The sequence below is a fragment of the Lampris incognitus genome, chromosome 8 (assembly GCF_029633865.1).
Source record: "Lampris incognitus isolate fLamInc1 chromosome 8, fLamInc1.hap2, whole genome shotgun sequence".
Lineage (NCBI taxonomy): Eukaryota > Metazoa > Chordata > Actinopteri > Lampriformes > Lampridae > Lampris > Lampris incognitus.
This window is the reverse complement of record NC_079218.1, coordinates 32,783,769-32,803,569: the sequence shown is the minus strand read 5'-3', so window position 1 is coordinate 32,803,569 and position 19,801 is coordinate 32,783,769. Positions and strand designations below refer to the sequence as shown.

Here is a 19,801-nt window from a genome sequence, read left to right as displayed (position 1 = left end):
GCACAAACTTAAGGTAGTGGGGAAGAGGAGCAAGGCATTTGGCAGAAGGAAGGGGGACACTATGGATAGGTTGCTAGTCTATCAACAAGGTAGATACAAGAGTATAAAATCATTCACACACTATTCATATGTTCATATCTATGGAAAATTCAGTCTCCAATTCATCTAATGCCCTTTGCCTGTGGGAGGAATCCTGAGGAATCTGAGGAAACCCATGACAACATGCAAAACCCATATACCTGCTTGCTGTGGGTCAACAGTTCTAACCACTATTCAAAAATGCCACCCCCATCCTACAAAACCAGTTAATCTAATAAGATGAAATCATCAGTGTGTTTGAACTGACATGGCGTCTACAAAGATTTGAAATGTATTTACACTGTATCTTGTATTCTGTAACTCTGATGATGGCTATTCCAGCAAAAACATGTTGTATCTGTTTTCCACGTGTTGCAAAAGTTTTCTGTAGTACTTTAACCTAATTTCTGTCTTCCTTGTGGAAGACAAAGACATTAAAAACTTGATAAAGATGGCATTACATAAAAAGAAACAAACAAAACTAAAGAAAAGGAAAAACAAATAAGGAAGGCCAGACATAGGTTAAAGGTGAAGGAACTTACTTTGTAGCAGCAAAGATGGAGTCAAACTTCTCTTTAAGCGCTCTGCCTTCGCTGAGCGGCCAATTGGACTCTTCCTGGTGGCAGAAGATGACGTTGTTCAACACTGGCTTGGAAACACCCAGTCCAGAAATCATCTCCCGATCCAGCTCGCCACACTTAGATGACAGACTCACTTTTTCACCATTTCTTGAGAGACAGAGTAAGGTTGCAGAGGCATAGGGTCAACTTCAATTTTAACTTATATCAATTTATAAGAGATGTAGTGTTAAATAGAAAAGGAAATGGGAGGTTTTTGTGATCAAAGGATTTACATACCCAATCCAAAAACAAGTCACTGAAAATTAATATCGTATTTGTAAATGCATGGTTGCTTCAAATCAAGACTTTGAAACTACATACACAATGGAGCGAAGCACCCATTGCATGACAAGTGTAATTTCCACCATTTTCACAGCAGTTGTCAAAATAATGATGAAAATTTAGACAGTGAGAAAGGACAGGAGTCAATGAACCTACCTAACCCTGGTGATGACCCCCTCTAAGGATTTGAAGGAATAATTCTTTGCCTTCTGAGTGCAGGACATAGAGCGCTGAATGGCCACTTTCTCCCCATTGACATCTGTGAAGACCAGCCTGATCTGCGCTCGCACGTCAGTCTCGTGTACATCCTGTGGTCACATGGCACAAATTCAATAAATTCAAGTACTTCTCTCTTTTACTATTATATGAAGAATATAGTTTAATCATTTATATCAATGGTTCTCAAACTTATTACTCAAAGGTCCACATCTGATTTTTATTCAAGGTCAGGGGTCTGGAAGGATTGGCAATAACAAAATAACATTTAATCAACTCACTTGTAACTTCTAAGCAATATACATTCAAGTTCACGACAGTCAGGATAGTCAAAATACAGTCAAGCCTAGTGGGAGAAATGGCATTGTTTGTCGTGTACCAGTAGGCTACTCGTTACTCTTATTTATGGTTGCACTAGTATCTCTCCTCTGCTCTCTGTGTTTCAATGTGCTAGTATCGCTCCTCTGCTCTCTGTGTTTCTCCCCCCCGATCGATCCTGTGCCCATGGCCCAAAAATCTCCCACGGCATCGGTCAGCTCCGGCTCTCCCTCCATCTCTTTCTCCATCTGCGCCAGCCTGCCATCTCTCTCGGTCGTCTGATATATGCACCTCCGCCAGGTGTGGCGATGCTGGTGAAGCTCCGCTTGCCGTGCTGGCCCAAGAGAGCGAACCGGTGGTTCAGCAGGGAGGATAAAGACATCCAAATCACACCAACTCGACTCCTCCTCCCCACTGGTGCTCACAAGCCACAACGACCCCGTCTAATGTGCTCTTCTTCTTCAGAATCAGTTTCCGGTTCGAACATGTATGGCTGAATTACTCCTTTAATACTATTTGCCATTATGTAGCGTAGAGTAGTAAGCAAAATAGAAAACAAGCTGAGGTCACTGTGATTGCTGAGCAGAGTCGACGGTGAGCAGGGATAGCCACTGCAGGCAAGTGGCAGGTGGGGGGGGGGGGGGGGATTGAATTGAGGGCAGAGATAATTTGCATAATCACAGATTCTGGATATTTTAATGAGGGAGGAATAGATGTGATTTTCAGGATTTTAACAAGATATTTTAACTTATTTTGCTGAAAAAAAACACATCAGACAATTTGTTATATCAAGCAGGGCATTTTATGTCTTAAAACATGACTGGAAGGGGACTTTAATGTATTATCCTGATTTACATGAAAATATATGTTCTTTTTGATCCTTTCAATTACTGGGATATTTAAGACAATAGCTTGTCTAAGAATATTTTTGTATCATCAAACTTCAGTGTGGACATTCCCTTTGTTTAACATCAGTGAATTAGTATTTTTTTCATCATAATTGTTACTCATTTTAATGATGATCATCTGTTGGGACTTAACCAGAAAAAAAGGCTTTGGTTCATACTGTTTACATCTTTACCATAGCCGTTAAATGAAGAAGAATAATGCAGGTGACATCAGGTTTAAAGAGGGAGGGACGTTGTTGTGATAATGATTAGTCATCTTACTACAGCATACAGCAGTGAATCTTAAAAAAATGAGTTCACGTTTGCAACCATTAATTTTACTAAAAATGTGTGTACATGTAATGTGTAACAGAAGACACATGACCAAGCTATTATGATAAAACCTCCCTCAAGTTTTGTCTTTGGCTCAATCAAATCTAGTCTCAAATTTGCGTTGTTTTCATCTGTCATTAAATCTGTGCTTTAAATGCATTGTCTGTATTTGTGTTATCAACTGTAGCTGCTCTCCTGTAGCAGCTCTTAAATTGCTCTCTTTGTCCTGATATGAGATCAGGAAAGGCAGGATAAAAGTAGCCTTTAGAGGTTGATCGAGCTCCATTTGGTGTAGAATGGCAGCGGGACTTCTAAATGGTAAACTGGCGCACAAGATGCATTGTTACACATAACCATCTAAGAAGTCGTCCTTGGAAACTGTTTCCAAAAGGGCAGACACTTCCAAAAAAAAATCCTTGGCAGGTGATTGGCTAAACCATCTGTCTATCACTGTCTATCACAGGCTAACTTCAATCAATCAGATCAAATCACACTCTTGCCGAAGCAAGAGCGGGAGAAGAGCATAAAAAGCTATTCCATTGAGGAAAGCCGTCAGTCCCGTTCTTTGCTCTTCTTTCAATTAAGATATACTCTCTAGTTCTGATATAACTGATGCTATAGCAGCATCTATGCTAACCTCTTTAGAAGCTGCCATTTTTGTTATCGAACAAATAGTCTCTTCTCGCTGTCGTCATACCTAAACCACGCCCATAGCTGCCGATAATTCCTCATAGGATGCTGATTGGTCCAAACCACTGCGGTTTAGCCACAAGCGCATATCTTGAAGCCTGGCATCTCGCAAATCCAGCTGCCTTGCAAGATAATCTAAATGGAAGTTATCACTTGAATTTCAGATAAAAGACTGTTTTCCCGATAGGAGCACTGCTCCTAACTCTTTTAAATTTTGGTTTATTTACATTCTGATTATCTTCTTAAAACATTAAATCAAATAACACAAACACAATGGGTCGGGCTGTGCTTAGCTGTTCTAGAGCTACCCAACTCTCTCCCAAACCCAGTAAAAGTCCAGGTTTTTAGTTTGGTATGAAAGCAATATAACTCTACCCACAATAGTCCTATTTGGACGCAGGTAGTTTCTCAGGGCGGGGGAGAGTTTTTTCATGTATCACACAGACATATCCAGTGATTTTAATCCTGTCTCAATCGGCATAGTCTGTGATTTTCATGCACCTCCCTTGGTGAAATTTACAGAGCAAATTACCTGCTGTTCTTTCTGTCAAACTCAGGGGTACTCTGAGAAATTTAATGCTGTCCACAGTGGGACCTATTCTATATGGAGTTTTCTTATCAAAACTTTTTGACCACCATCAGGTACCGTATGCCTATTTTTTATTATTCATTTCAATTCTCCTAAAATGTGGCTAGAGCTCGATACTACCCTATACGGAATTTTGAAAATGGTGTTGGAATTTGGGTTCACTCAAAACAGAAATTCAAATTAACATCTCATCTTTTCTCCAGCGCTGAACTTTAGCTTTCTTTTTGACATGTTTGCGATCATGTTTAGACACAAGCTGTTACATGACGCATCTGAAGACTAGCTATTCCTACTTCTGTAGTACTTAGGAGAAACTACAGCAATTCCATTACAATCCAAATGGGTATATGAAAAGACAGATGTCCTGTGTCATTTATTATATCTCAGATGTCAATGGAAACTACTCCATTCTGAATAGGGGTAATGACTACTTTAAAAGAGGTTGATCTCACCTTTGGATCGTGAACAAAAGCACCTCCTTTGGCTCCAGGGGGAAGCTCCCCTGATGTCGCATACTTTAAGCACTCAATGATGGTCTGGAAGCAACAAGAACAAGCGTTAAATTTCCTGGGTAAGGATTAACACAAAACATCACCGCCATCACGAAACAATGTACAATAGCAGGGCCTCAAGCCTACAGACCATTTGGAGTAGGCTGATGCTATGCAGACTACTTATGTTTAACTTTAAAGAGATACATGTTGTAATTTGCAGCACATTAAAAAAAAATCACAAACATTGTGAAAGAACATTCACCGAACTGCTCTTGCTTCCATTCCTGGTTTAATCAGACAACATACACTACCGTTCAAAAGTTTGGGATCACATTGAAATGTCCATATTTTTGAAGGAAAAGCACTGTACTGTTCAATGAAGATAACTTTAAACTAGTCTTAACTTTAAAGAAATACACTCTATACATTGCTAATGTGGTAAATGACTATTCTAGCTGCAAATGTCTGGTTTTTGGTGCAATATCTACATAGGTGTATAGAGGCCCATTTCAAGCAACTATCACTCCAGTGTTCTAATGGTACAATGTGTTTGCTCATTGGCTCAGAAGGCTAATTGATGATTAGAAAACCCTTGTGCAATCATGTGATGAGCATCACATTTGTGGGGTCAATTAAACGCTCAAAATGGCCAGAAAAAGAGAACTTTCATCTGAAACTCGACAGTCTATTCTTGTTCTTAGAAATGAAGGCTATTCCATGCGAGAAATTGCTAAGAAATTGAAGATTTCCTACACCGGTGTGTACTACTCCCTTCAGAGGACAGCACAAACAGGCTCTAACCAGAGTAGAAAAAGAAGTGGGAGGCCGCGTTGCACAACTGAGCAAGAAGATAAGTACATTAGAGTCTCTAGTTTGAGAAACAGACGCCTCACAGGTCCCCAACTGGCATCTTCATTAAATAGTACCCGCAAAACACCAGTGTCAACATCTGCAGTGAAGAGGCGGCTGCGGGATTCTGGGCTTCAGGGCAGAGTGGCAAAGAAAAAGCCATATCTGAGACTGACCAATAAAAGAAAAAGATTAAGATGGGCAAAAGAACACAGACATTGGACAGAGGAAGACTGGAAAAAAGTGTTGTGGACGGATGAATCCAAGTTTGAGGTGTTTGGATCACAAAGAAGAACGTTTGTGAGACGCAGAACAAATGAAAAGATGCTGGAAGAATGCCTGACGCCATCTGTTAAGCATGGTGGAGGTAATGTGATGGTCTGGGGTTGCTTTGGTGCTGGTAAGGTGGGAGATTTGTACAGGGTAAAAGGGATTCTGAATAAGGAAGGCTATCACTCCATTTTGCAACGCCATGCCATACCCAGTGGACAGCGCTTGATTGGAGCCAATTTCATCCTACAACAGGACAATGACCCTAAACACACCTCCAAATTGTGCAAGAACTATTTAGAGCAGAAGCAGGCAGCTGGTATTCTATCGGTAATGGAGTGGCCAGCGCAGTCACCAGATCTGAACCCCATTGAGCTGTTGTGGGAGCAGCTTGACCGTATGGTACGCAAGAAGTGCCCATCCAACCAATCCAACTTGTGGGAGCTGCTTCTGGAAGCGTGGGGTGCAATTTCTCCAGATTACCTCAACAAATTAACAGCTAGAATGCCAAAGGTCTGCAATGCTGTAATTGCTGCAAATGGAGGATTCTTTGACGAAAGCAAAGTTTGATGTAAAAAAAATCTTATTTCAAATACAAATCATTATTTCTAACCTTGTCAATGTCTTGACTCTATTTTCTATTCATTTCACAACATATGGTGGTGAATAAGTGTGACTTTTCATGGAAAACACAAAATTGTTTGGGTGATCCCAAACTTTTGAACGGTAGTGTAAATAATGGGAATTAGTCAAATTTTTGTGACAGAGATGGGTGTTGTCGGTACCGTTTTCCCTGCTCCATTGGGTCCTACTAGGACAGTCAGTGGGCTGAAGAAAGAGATGATCTGTTTGTCTTTGTCCTCGATCCCAAAACTCCTCACCCCAAGGATGCTCATCTTGTCTATCTTTGACATGCTTGCTTTTTATTTGACACTTCCCTGTGAGTGTTCAAGATAGAAAGGGTAAGAGAAAGGGTAAGAGAGAGACCAAAATAAAGTAAAAACATGTAAACCAGTTAGATGCTTAATGTGGTCATGCCATTAGGAACCACGCAAATATTACCATTGTCTGTTTCCATGCCCAATATTAGTATTTATTATAACCTCATTTACTACAGCCCCAGTATACTAACAGAAAAGACAGAGCAATGCTAGTGTTGGTTACCCGGTGATTGTATACATATATATCAAAATCATGATTTTATCAAACATGCACAGTATGTGTTTAACCAGATTTTAACTCATACTTATCAGAAATGTAAAAGACATAGGCTAAGTGGTTTTAAATACCTGCTTTCTAACACTACATAACCAATTAATATTGTCACCCTACAGTTGAACTGAAGCCATCTTTGTAGTCCCAGCAAACAAGATGACAGGTTTAATGAAATACTTTGTCAAAATTTGTTATATGCCAACCACATAGATTAACAGCAAACAAAAAAACACTATTGACTATTACTACTACTACTTTCTGCTGCTCCCGTTAAGGGTCGCCACACCGGATCATCAGTTTCCATTTCTTCCTGTCCTCTGCATCTTCCTCTGTCACACCAGCCACCTGCATGTCCTCTCTCACCACATCCATAAACCTCCTCTTTGGCCTCCTACTTTTCCTCTTCCCTGGCAGCTCCATATTCAGCATCCTTCTCCCAATATGCCCAGCATCTCTCCCCCACACATGTCCAAGCCATCTCAATCTTCAAACTCCAAACCGTCCAACCTGAGCTGTCCCTCTAATATAATCGTTCCTAATCCTGTCCTTCTTCGTCACTCCCAATGAATATCTTAGCATCTTCAATTCTGTCACCTCCACCTCCTGTCTTTTCATCAGTGCCGCTGTCTCCAAAGCATATAACATAGCTGGTCTCACGACAATCTTGTAAACCTTCCCTTTAACTCTTGCTGGTACCCTTCTGTCACAAATCACTCCTGACACTCTTCTCCACCCTGCCTGCACTCTCTTCTTCACCTCTCTTCTGCACTCCCTGTTACTTTGGACAGCTGACCCCAAGTATTTAAACTCATACGCCTTCATCACCTCTACTCCTTGCATCCTCACCATTCCACCTACTAACTTTCATTCCTCTTCTCTCCAGTGTATACCTCCACCTCTCCAGGCTCTCCTCAACCTGCAGCCTACTTTCACTACAGATCACAATGTCATCCGCAAACATCGTAGTCCACGGAGACTCCTGCCTGAGCTCATCCGTCAACCTGTCCATCACCACTGCAAACAAGAAAGGGTTCAGAGCCGATCCTTGATGTAATCCTACCTCCACCTTGAACCCATCTGCCATTTCAACCGCATACCTCACCATTGTCACACTTCCCTCATACATATCCTGCACCACTCCTACACACATCTCTGCAACTCCCGACTTCCTCATACAATACCATTATTGACTATTACCACATCAAAAACAGCATTAAAAAGCTGGACAACATCAACATCAATGATTGCCAGTGACAGCAAAAGTTAAGCCGAGACAGAGATTAATGTCCTTTGATTTGTAAACTGATAGAAACATCAACGAAAGAACTAAATGTTATATTGGTTTTGTGCAAGTGTGACTGGGTCTCCTTCCGGATGAAAAAGGCGCTGTACAGCAGATGAACTGAGTTACTGCCAGGCAATGATCAAAATTTTAAAGTCTTTTTGGCCAATAGATTAAGATGCATGTACACACAATAACATTAAACTTGCAAAGCTACCAAACAATACAGATCATCTAAAAGAACAATATATGAACTTTGGACACTACAGATCTGAAAACGTGAGAAAGTTGTCGGAGTTGATGGATGGAGTATCTCTGTTTCAAATGAATGATTTTTATTTTTTTGGACAATGGCCAGACTGTCTTGTGTGACTTACCAAGGACGTAGAAAAAATGTCTGACATGCAACTGTTAAGGTTTGTATCACTAAAAAACAAAACTCCTATGTAAAAGCTCCAGTATTCCAGTGTCACTCAAATTCATATATATCGAAGGCATCAGATGTTCGTTTGTGAACTTCAAACTCAGATATTAACTGGCTTGTGGACACTGGATATGTAAATAAAACAGAAACAAATTCTTACTGGAGACTGATATCAATGAAACAACATTCATAAGAATGACTTGTTAATCAGGACAGGTAGGAGTCTCATTCTTCCTGTCCATATGAAATTGAGACTGAGTGAAAGAGTGCGTAAAACACCGAACCTAACCTCACTAAGCTTGCATGTTGTATGCATTCAAAACTGTAACACCAAGTTGGACATTAGCAACACGCATATCGAGTGATGGGCAACTACGATTCAATTGCCAGCCAGGGCATGATGCGTTTGGTTCTTGTTAATTCATATACAATGGCACCACTAACTAATTTAATAGTTTAATCGTTGTGGTGCAGTGCATGTTCAAAGACTGACAACTCATTCAATGTGATTCAAAGTCAACCGCTGAGTCAGCAAGCTAATATTAATATACAGTAAAAATATGGTGGCACTCTCACCCCCGCTAACATAGATGCATCAATACACAGCGATCAGCCAAACCATTAAAGCCACCTGCCTAATATTGTGAAGGTTCCCCTCGTGCCGCCAAAACAGCTCTGACCCGTCGAGGCATGAACTCCACAAGACCTCTGAAGGTGTCCTCTGGTATCTAGCACCAAGAGTAGCAGATCCTTTAAGTCCTGTAAACTGTGAAGTGTAGGGGGGGGGGGGGGGGGCTTCCTGGATCGGACCTGTTTTCCCAGCACATCCCACAGATGCTCGATCGGTTTGAGATCTGGGGAATTTGGAGGCTACGGCAACAACTTGTTCCTAAAACCATTCCTGAACATTTTTTTGCAGTGTGGAAGGGCGCGTTATCCTGCTGACAGAGGCCACCGCCATCAGGGAATACCGTTGCCGTGAAGGGGTGTACCTGGTCAGCAACAATGTTTAGGTAGGTGGCACGTCTCAAAGTAACATCCACATGAATGCCAGGACCCAGGATTTCCCAGCAGAACATTGCCCAGAGCATCACACTGCCTCCGCCGGCCTTGCCTTTCCCCCCCTGTGCATTCTTGTGCCATTTCTTCCCCAGGTGAACGACGCACACGCACCCGGCTGTCCACATAATGTAAAATTAAACATGATCCGTCAGACCAGGTCACTCACCTTTTTCTACAGATCCATGGCCCAGTTCTGATGCTCACGTGCCCATTGTAGGCGCTTTCGGACGTGGACAGGGGTCATCATAGGCACTCTGACCGGTCTGCAGCTATGCAGCCCCATACGCAGAAGACTGCGCTGCACTATGTTCTGACATCTGTCTATCATAGCCAGCATTAGCTTTTTCAGCAATATGAGCTACAGTGGCTCTTCTGTGGTATCTGACCTGATAGACTAGCCTTCGCTCCCCACGCGCATCACTGAGCCTTGCGCGCCCATGACCCTGTTGCCGGTTCACCGGTTGTCCGTCCTTGAACCACTTGGTAGGTACTGACCACTACATACCAGGGACACCCCACAAGACTTGCCGTTTTGGAGATGCTCTTACCCAGTCGTCCAGCCATCATAATTTGGCTCAAGTCAGTCACTCAGATTCTTACGCTTGGTCATTTTTCCTGCTTCCAGCTCATCAACTTAGAGAACTGACTGTTCACTTGCCGTCTAATATATCCCACCTCTTGACAGGTGCCATTGTAAGATAATCAATGTTATTCACTTACCTGTCAGTGGTTTTAATGTTTTGGCTGATCAGTGTAAAGTCATTCAACTATTACTCAGTTATCAACGTGCGGTCCAAATCCACAGCAATGGCCTAGGCTGTTAGCGTGTTTATCAGTCGCTAAGTTAGAAAGCTAGTGCTACAGTAACTTTTAAAATATACCTTTGCGAAAGCAATCGATTATTGTTTGCGTCGTTTAGACTGTCTTCGGCGAATTTTTTACAAATTCAGCTAGTTAGTTGGTTATGTTGTAAGCTGCTGAAGTGGATGGTATTCCGCGGCAGTGTCGGATTTCGCGCTAACTGAAGGTGTGACGTATTCACCGGTGAAGCGTAACTTCCGGTGTTTAGCCAAACTCTGTGACCATCGACAATGGTGAAATTATGGTTAGGCTACGCACAAACCTGGGGAGTCCGGACCAGCGGTGCATCTGAGTCCTCCCAACTCTCTGGTTTTCTTTAAGCATGGGTTCGGTGGTTCAGATTGAGGTCAGAGCGCCAGTCATAATCAATCAATCAATCGTCATCTTCTTGGTACAACTGTGGTTGTTTTAAATGTGCTATATTTAAATAAACTTGACTTGACTCGGCTTCTTCTTCTTCGCCTTCCTCGGTTTTGCTGGAGGACTACAAAACAACGTTAAAGGTGTATGCTGCCACCTACCGTACTGGAGTGTGTAACATCATGACTGTAAATAAATTATATTCTGTTTTGATGCATGCTCAATAATCCAAGAAGAAAATTAAAGAAGGTCGAATCAGTTCATCTGGATATTATTGACAGATACGTTTCATCACTCAACTAAGCGACATCTTCTGTCTAAACTGACTGCAGGAGGAACGATGGTTTGAACGGGGAGTCAGAGGCCATCTATGGATGAAGGAACGACCATCCCTGAACCGAGGGGATGGGGGGCTAAGAGTACATCTGTCGCCATCTTACAATGCTGTGATTGAAAACATGCCCAAATCCTCTGAATAGTACAACTGGTCGTTGGTTTCGATCGTTATGCAACTGTATTGTACTATATTATTTATAAGGCGTGGCGATACCTGCAGTCAGTTTAGACTGAAGATGTCACTTAGTTGAGTGATAAAACATATCTGTCAATAAGCATTGTATCCAGATGGACTGATTCAACCTTCTTTGAAGTTATATTCTAGAAGCCTGTTTCGTTTAAGTATTTAAATAAAGCCCTCTGCACCTGTAATTGTTTGTCCCCTGTCTCTAACAGACCCTTGATGCTCCACTCCCTTGCCATATCCACCATCCTGCCCTTCAGTCTTTCAGAATCATGTTTATTCATAAATATCTTTCATCTTTCTACACTGAACTTCCTACAACCTATCAACACATATTCAACCATTTCCTTGCAGTTACAAGTCTCACAAATCTGTGTGTTGTGGTGACCCACATCTATATAACTAGAGACATTCACCTAAGAGAGAATGCACTTCCGCTTCCGGTCCAGAGAGTTCAGTGTCGTTGTCGAATATATGACATGTAAAGTTGGAGCTAGTAAACTACCTCGACTACGTCTACTCTCACGTCTCCTGTCTCGTTGTTTTCTAACTCCACATTGGTGACCCCGACGTGATCGAACAACTAATACGAGTATGTTTGACAACGACGACGCCGGTGCTAACAACATGGCTATTGCTAACGCTAGCATTTACACCGCTACTTTGAAGCTACCCGACTTTTGGCAGCATAATCCACGGCCGTGGTTTCAACATGTGGAAGCCCAGTTCCAGCTGAGAGGGATAACGCAGGATGCAACGCAGTACTTCCACGTAGTGGCGGCGTTAGACGCATCGACAACGGCGCGAGCAATGACACTGTTGGAAGCTCCGCCAGCTGCTGGCAAGTACGATGCTATAAAGACATTCCTCCTGAAACTATTTGAACTGTCGGAGCTGGAGAAGGCAGACCGTTTACTGTCCCCGAATGGCCTCGGCGACGGCAAACCGTCTGATTTAATGGAAAAAATGCTGTCTGTGCTGGGATCGGCTGATCCGGCCTTTCTTTTCACACACATTTTTCTGAGGCAGCTCCCCGCACCTGTACGCACAGCACTGGCCAGTTCTCCTCTCGCCGCCTCCAAGGACTACCGTTCTCTGGCTGCTGAAGCAGACAGGGTTTTCCTGGCCAACCGGCAACAGTTTGTGCATGCCCTGCTACCCCACCAGACCGCCCCACCACCACCTGTGTACGACTATATGGACACCGCGGCTGCGGTGACAGCCCGCCGCCAACCTGACGACGGGCTCTGTTATTACCATGCCAGGTTTGGGGCAAAAGCAAAACGGTGTCGCAAACCCTGCAGTTACAGGGTTCAGGGAAACGCCAAGGCCGGCGCTTGTTAACGGCTATGGGCGCCGGCCGTGACTGCAAGCTGTTGTTCATCAGAGACTCCTTGTCGGGCCGGCGGCTGCTGGTTGACTCTGGCGCTCAACGCAGCATACTACCAGCACAAGCTGTGGACACGATGACCGACAGTCACGGCCCCCAGATGGACGCCGCCAACGGCACGTCCATTCGGACGTACGGTATCAGACATGTGGACGTGTGTTTTGGCGGCCGACGTTTCGGCTGGGACTTTGTGATGGCTGCTGTATCCACCCCGCTCCTAGGTGCGGATTTCCTCTGTGCTTTCAACCTGCTGGTGGATGTTAAAAACTGTCGCGTGATTGATGCCGTCTCTTTTGCGTCATACCCCTGCACGCTTGGGGGCGCTGGAGCGCTGTGCCTCGCTAACACACTCTCCACCGGGGATCCATACCAACGCCTGCTCGCAAATTTCCCCGAGCTGACCACACCCACCTTCTCCTCGGCGGTGGCCAAGCACGGCGTGGAACATCATATCACCACAGTGGGGCCCCCAGTTTACGCCCGGGCCCGACGCCTCGACTCGGCCAAGCTCGCAATAGCCAGGGAGGAGTTTTCGACTATGGAGCGCCTCGGCATTGTCCGCCGTTCTGACAGCCCGTGGGCTTCCCCTCTTCACATGGTTACTAAGGCCAACGGGGGTTGGCGCCCGTGCGGGGACTACCGTCGCCTAAACAATGCCACGACCCCCGACCGGTACCCCATACCGCACATACAAGATTTCTCTACCCACCTGGCGGGCGCTGCCATCTATTCCAAAATCGACTTAGTGCGGGGGTATCACCAAGTGCCGGTCCACCCACTGGATGTCCCAAAAACGGCTGTCATCACACCCTTTGGGCTCTTTGAGTTTTTACGCATGCCTTTCGGCCTTAAAGGGGCGGCGCAGACGTTTCAGCGCCTTATGGATTCTGTGCTCCGCGACATGCCATTTTTGTTTGTGTACTTAGACGACATCCTCGTGGCCAGCGCGTCGGCGGAGGAACACATGACGCACCTCAGACAGCTGTTTGACAGGCTCAGCGAACACGGCCTCATCATCAACCCAGCTAAGTGTCAGTTCGGGGAGTCGTCCATCACCTTCCTCGGGCACCACATCACTCCACAGGGGGCCGTTCCCCTCCCTGCCAGGGTTGAGGCTGTCACCATGTTCCCCCGCCCCCGCACTGTACAGTCGCTGCAGGAATTCCTGGGCATGGTGAACTTTTATAACCGTTTCCTGCCCCGTGCCGCCCACATCATGCGTCCCCTGTATGAGGCCCTGCGGGGTAAGAAGTCTAAGGACGAGCTGCACTGGTCTTCGGGGATGGACGAGGCTTTTGTGGCCGCCAAGACCGCGCTGGCCAACGCTGCGCTGCTAGCTCACCCGTCGCCTGCCGCCCCCATAGCCCTTACAACGGATGCCTCCGACTACGCCGTGGGGGCCGTGTGTGAGCAGTGGGTGGGGGGGGGCTGGCAGCCGTTGGCGTTCTTCAGTAAACAACTCCGTGAGAGCGAGCGCAAATACAGCACCTTTGATAGGGAACTACTGGGTCTCTTCCTCGCAACCAGACACTTTAGGTTCCTATTGGAGGGCCGACAGTTCACCGCTTTCGTGGACCACAAACCGCTGACGTTCTGTATGGCCAAAACCTCAGAACCGTGGTCTGGGCGTCAGCAGCGTCATCTCGCGGCGGTTTCCGAGTTTACCACGGACATACAACACGTGTCGGGCAAGGATAACTCCGTCGCCGACTGCCTTTCACGGGCGGTTGTTAACGCCGTTCACTTGGGACTCGACTACGCCGCTATGGCAGCGGACCAAGCCAAGGACGCGACCGTTCAAGACTACCGGTCGACCCCTACGGCGCTACGGCTGGAGGACGTGACGTTCGACGCGGCCAACACCACCCTCCTCTGTGACATCTCCACCGGTCAACCGCGCCCCCTGGTGCCTACTTCCTGGCGGCGCCGAGTTTTCGACACCGTCCACGGCCTTTCCCACCCGGGAGTGAAGGCCTCGACCAAATTGGTGAGCGTCAAGTTTGTTTGGCCTGGGCTCCGTAAGGATGTTAGAGCCTGGGCCGGCTCTTGTGTGGCGTGCCAACGCGCCAAGGTGCACCGCCATACCAAGGCCCCTTTGGCGCCGTTTGTGGTTCCAGAGAGGCGGTTTGACCACGTCAATGTTGACCTGGTGGGTCCCCTGCCCCCCTCCCGTGGTTATACGTTCCTCCTCACTATTGTGGACAGGGCCACCAGGTGGCCAGAGGCTATTCCCTTGTCCTCCACGACGGCAGCAGAGGTAGCACGGGCGTTCATCGGCTGCTGGGTGGCCCGTTTCGGCACACCGGGTGACATCACGAGCGACCGGGGCTCCCAGTTTACCTCGGAGCTCTGGACGGCGGTCGCTGAGCACCTGGGGATGAAGATCCACCGCACTACGGCGTACAACCCGCAGAGCAACGGACTTTGTGAGCGGTTCCATCGGGACATGAAAGCCGCTCTGCGGGCAAGCCTCACTGGCTGCGACTGGATGGACCGGCTCCCATGGGTCATGCTCGGCCTGCGTTCGGCCCCGAAGGAAGACTTCCAGACCTCCTCCGCTGAGCTGGTGTATGGCCAGCCCCTGCGAGTTCCGGGGGAGTTTCTTCCGGATGCTACGACTCCCTGGTCGGCCGCCTCTCACCTCAGTGCGTCCCGGAGCGCTGCCGGTGCCTTCGCTCCCGTTCCGATGTCTCAACACTGCCTCCCCTGGTCCTACGTCCCCAAGGATCTGCCATCGGCGAGGTACGTCTTCATTAGGCACGACAGCCATCGGTCCCCGCTGCAGCCCCCATACGACGGGCCCTTCCGCGTCCTGGAGGCGGGGGATAAGAACTTTGTGGTGGACATGGGGGGCAGGCCGGAGCGGGTCGCTATAGACCGTCTCAAGCCTGCTCACTTGGACATTGGGGAGCCAATGCAATTGGCCCTACCCCGCGGCGGGGACGCCCTCCTAGGTTGGCCCCGGCACCTGCCTCTGTTCCTGCTTCGGCCCCGCCTATGGCCCGGGTTTCGGCCCCATCTGTTTCCCCTCCTGTGAAGCGCAGCCGTTATGGCCGCAGGGTCCACCCCCCGACTCGTCACTTGTTTTCCCCGTGACTTTGCACTATGTCATTGACTGTTCTGTTGTAGAGTCTATTTTTATGTTCATGAGTTGCGCTTTTGCTGTTTTGCATTGTTTTGTGTAGGTGAATTCTGGGGGGGCCTGTGTGGTGACCCACATCTATATAACTAGAGACATTCACCTAAGAGAGAATGCACTTCCGCTTCCGGTCCAGAGAGTTCAGTGTCGTTGTCGAACATATGACATGTAAAGTTGGAGCTAGTAAACTACCTCGACTACGTCTACTCTCACGTCTCCTGTCTCGTTGTTTTCTAACTCCACAGTGTATAAAATAGTATTGAGTCCTGTATGTCCTGATCTCAACCTAGAGAAAAAAAACATCTTCTTTCCTACATTTACCTCTATTATTTCTCACTCTGACAGACTTTTCCATTCCATTATCCAAACCGCCTATCCTGCTCGGGGTCGCGGGGATGCTGGAGCCTATCCCAGCAGTCACTGAGCGGTAGGCAGGGGGACACCCTGGACAGGCCGTCAGTCCATCACAGGGCTTTTTTTCCTATTGTGTCATGTGGTAATGTACCTTTAGCTTACTTAAGCTAACTGCAGTTGACATCCTGCTCTCGGTAATATTACTATTTACAGTTTTTCTCAATTGCTTAGACACAATTCCTGGAGCAATTCAGTTTTCTCAGATCTTCACACAATTTTAAAAACTCACACCCAACGGTACAAACATCTAACTTCTGGGTTCCATTTCAAACTTTGCCCTTAGACAACACACACAAGCTGTCAAAAACACAGACTACATGACTATTACACACTGGAGGGATTAATTCAAAACATTGCTACCAAATGTTTAGAACAGGTTTTCAGAGAAATAATTTGAAATAATCTCTACCCTTAGTGTCATTAATCCAGATTTCCTGCCATGATTTCATTATTCCATGATGAATTTGTGATTTTGCTTCTGATCTCCCAAAACATTTCTATAATACCGTTATAATTTTTAATGCACTTTTAGCAAGTTTATCTGCAACCTCATTTCCCTCTATCCCAACATGTGTTGGTATTCAACAGAAATTAATATCTATTCCTAGCTGCTGAAGATATAATAAAATCGTATAAATCTCATTTGATAGATCCCCTCGAACCATTTATCCTGATTTTATATTTTGCATTGCAGCAGCAGAATCTGAACATATCGCTACTTTAATTGGTTTAACCTCCTCTACTTACTGAAGAATGATTATTGCTGTCAGTTCTACTGTGTATACTGATACCCTGTTTGAAATTCTCTTTACAGTTCCTTTATCGAATTCTGGAATGTAAATGGCCAGTCCTACGTGATCATTATTTGGGTGTTTTGATCCATCTGATTTTTTTTTTAGATAATTATAGTAGCTCTTCTTCGAATATTCTTGAACTGAGCACCCAATGTTAATATTCCTCTGTCTACTACTACTACTACTACTACTACTACTACTACTACTTCTTCTTCTTCTTCTTCTTCTTCTTCTTCTTCTTCTTCTTCTTCTCCTCCTCCTTCAGGCTGTGAGAATCACCATGGGGAGAATGGTGCTAATAATAACTGCTGAACTGTGTTCTATAATATCTGATTTGTAAAGTTTCACTTTCTTGTTAATGTCCCATTCAAAACCTTTATCAGAAAAAAAAAGGTTGCGTACTCCCAACAGTTCTGCAGAACAGCTGATGCTAAACTTCCATTTCCTCCCCCCTGAACTCTTAGCCAATATGTTAGTTAACTTAGTTCTCCTGAAATGCAATGGCAGTTCACTGGGTTCAACGAGCAATGCATTGATGGGCATTGTTTTGACTGCTCCTAGATTAAGTTTTATTGTTCTTTATTATATCCTTTCTGGCTTTTCTAGATGGTTTTTTGCAGCTGCTTCATACACCATGCAACCACAATCCAGTGTGGTTCTCATGAAAGCCCTGTATCTGTGTAATAGTGCTTCTTTGTCAGTTCCCCATTCAAATCCAACCACACACCTCATTAATTTGAACACCTTTTTACATTTGGTCTCAATATGTCTATGTATATTTTTATTATCAATTCAAAAACCAAGATATTGAAATACTTTTACCCTTTCCATGGGCTTGCTATAAAGTGTTAACCCCTTCCCATTACCTATTTTCTTTTTAGAGACCAGCATATATAGCCTGATTTTGCTGATGAAATTTTGAATCCCCAATCATAACATTTCTTTACACTGACTAGTGCTTTCAGTATACATTTGAACACATGTAAGACATTTTTCCACTTTTCCAGATTGCTCCATCATCTGAGTACAATGACTGTACACCTGTTCCTGTATTTTCAAAGATATAATTAATCATGATACCAAATAGAATTGGACTGATGGCGCTACCTTGTGGTATCCCATTTATATTGTCAAAACTTTGAGATTTCTGATCCTACTTTAACTTGAAATGTTCTATTTGATAGAAAATCACTGATCCAGTTATACAACCTTCTACCGAAGCTTAGTTTGTTCTTAAAATACCTTTTCTCCACATCAAATCATAAGCTTTCTCAATGTCAAAGAAAACTATACCCATCACTTCCTTCATCTTAAGGGTCTTTTCAATTTAATTACTTCCTGTAATTAGAGCATCTGCTGTGGCTCTTCCTTTCCTAAAGCTGCTCTTGTACTCGTTGAACAACCTTCTTTTTTCGAAAGAATATGACAACCTGTAAACAATATTTTTTCCATCCATTTACACAAGTGGATGGTTAGTGGTATTGGTCTGTAATTTCCAGCATTTGTTGCATCTTTTCCTGGTTTAGAAAATGGCCAAATTAATGCAATCTTCCACTTAACCAGTAATATTCCATCTGTCCCATAGTTTGTCAAAGAGTTCCAACACTATTTTGTAATGCTTCCTCTGATAATTGTCTGAACATTATATAATATGAACTGAACTTCAACAAAACTAAAGAAGTTGTGGTTGACTTCCGTAAAAATCAGGGAGAGCTACTACTTCTGGCCATTAACAACCAGGTGGCTGACAGAGTGGATCATTTCCAATTCCTTAGGACTACAATCTCCTCCTCCCTGAAATGGGAAGATAGACTAATGGGTTTATCCCTTGCGCCCCCGTGCAGCACTGAAAAAAACGTTGTCCACACCCATTTAATTGTGGGCCCCACTTAGGGCCACAACCCGACTATATATTGAATCGAGGCCGTATAATCGGCTCCAATTTTTCTTCAGCTACTTCTGCAAGCACTGTAGAAGACATAAGAAGAAAAAGAAGAAAGTGAAAATGTCTTCAGTCAAGTTTGACAGCGGTGTCCGGTTGTGTCCTGCTTGTCCCGCTGCGTGCCACTAGAGCAGGAGACCACTCCCCCAGATGACATGAGCAGGATTTTCATTGTAGTGTAGCCAGCTAGACGGGACCTTGTCTGGCCTCATTTTCCGGCAATTAAGAGATACTATCAGGAAGGGGCAGCAGCAGACCCAAGGAACCTATGGGCCCCTGTCTCTACCTTTGTGCCCATCACCAAGGTGGAGGGATTTTCAGAACATGGCTTTCCTCCTGTTTCAGCCCTGGAGCTCAAGCTGATTTCATTCTGTGGGGTCGAGAAACAGGCCTGCTTGGTCATCGGTTGGAGGCCAATACTGTCCTCCTCCCGGGACCAGCTGACGGCAAGCTTGGTGGATCGGGCACACCATTGCGCCTTCCAACAGTTCCAAGCATCGGTGGCAGTGAACAGCATCTCGTTTTTGGCCTTTTCACTGTCTAAGTTGGCTGTCCAGACAGCTGAGCTGCCCCTGGAGAAAGCGACGGAGCTCAGCAAAGGCTGCCAGCACCATTTTGATGCTGTGTGCTTCTGCTGCAATCTCCCAGGCCAAAGTTGCAGCGTGGCAGACCATGATCTATCAAATTTATGGCTGCAACAATCCCCCATCCCAGAGGTGTCGAACTGATTGAGGCTCCAAACACTCCGGATGGACTTTTCAGACTGGGGTTC

At 45.3% G+C, this 19,801-nt stretch overlaps 1 protein-coding gene across 1 annotated transcript in view; it reads right to left on the bottom strand.

Annotated features, from left to right (window-relative positions):
- rad50 (RAD50 homolog, double strand break repair protein) overlaps positions 1 to 10,607 on the bottom strand; it is a 102,347-nt gene extending 91,740 nt beyond the window's left edge. The window contains exons 1-5 of the mRNA XM_056284937.1: positions 10,491 to 10,607; positions 6,412 to 6,564; positions 4,466 to 4,549; positions 1,137 to 1,288; positions 621 to 806 (exon numbers count right to left, since the gene is read on the bottom strand). Coding sequence (XP_056140912.1) covers positions 621 to 806; positions 1,137 to 1,288; positions 4,466 to 4,549; positions 6,412 to 6,540 — 551 coding nt within the window. The 5' untranslated portion in view covers positions 6,541 to 6,564; positions 10,491 to 10,607. The remainder of the gene's footprint in view (positions 1 to 620; positions 807 to 1,136; positions 1,289 to 4,465; positions 4,550 to 6,411; positions 6,565 to 10,490) is intronic.
- Between the last annotated feature and the right edge of the window lie 9,194 nt (positions 10,608 to 19,801).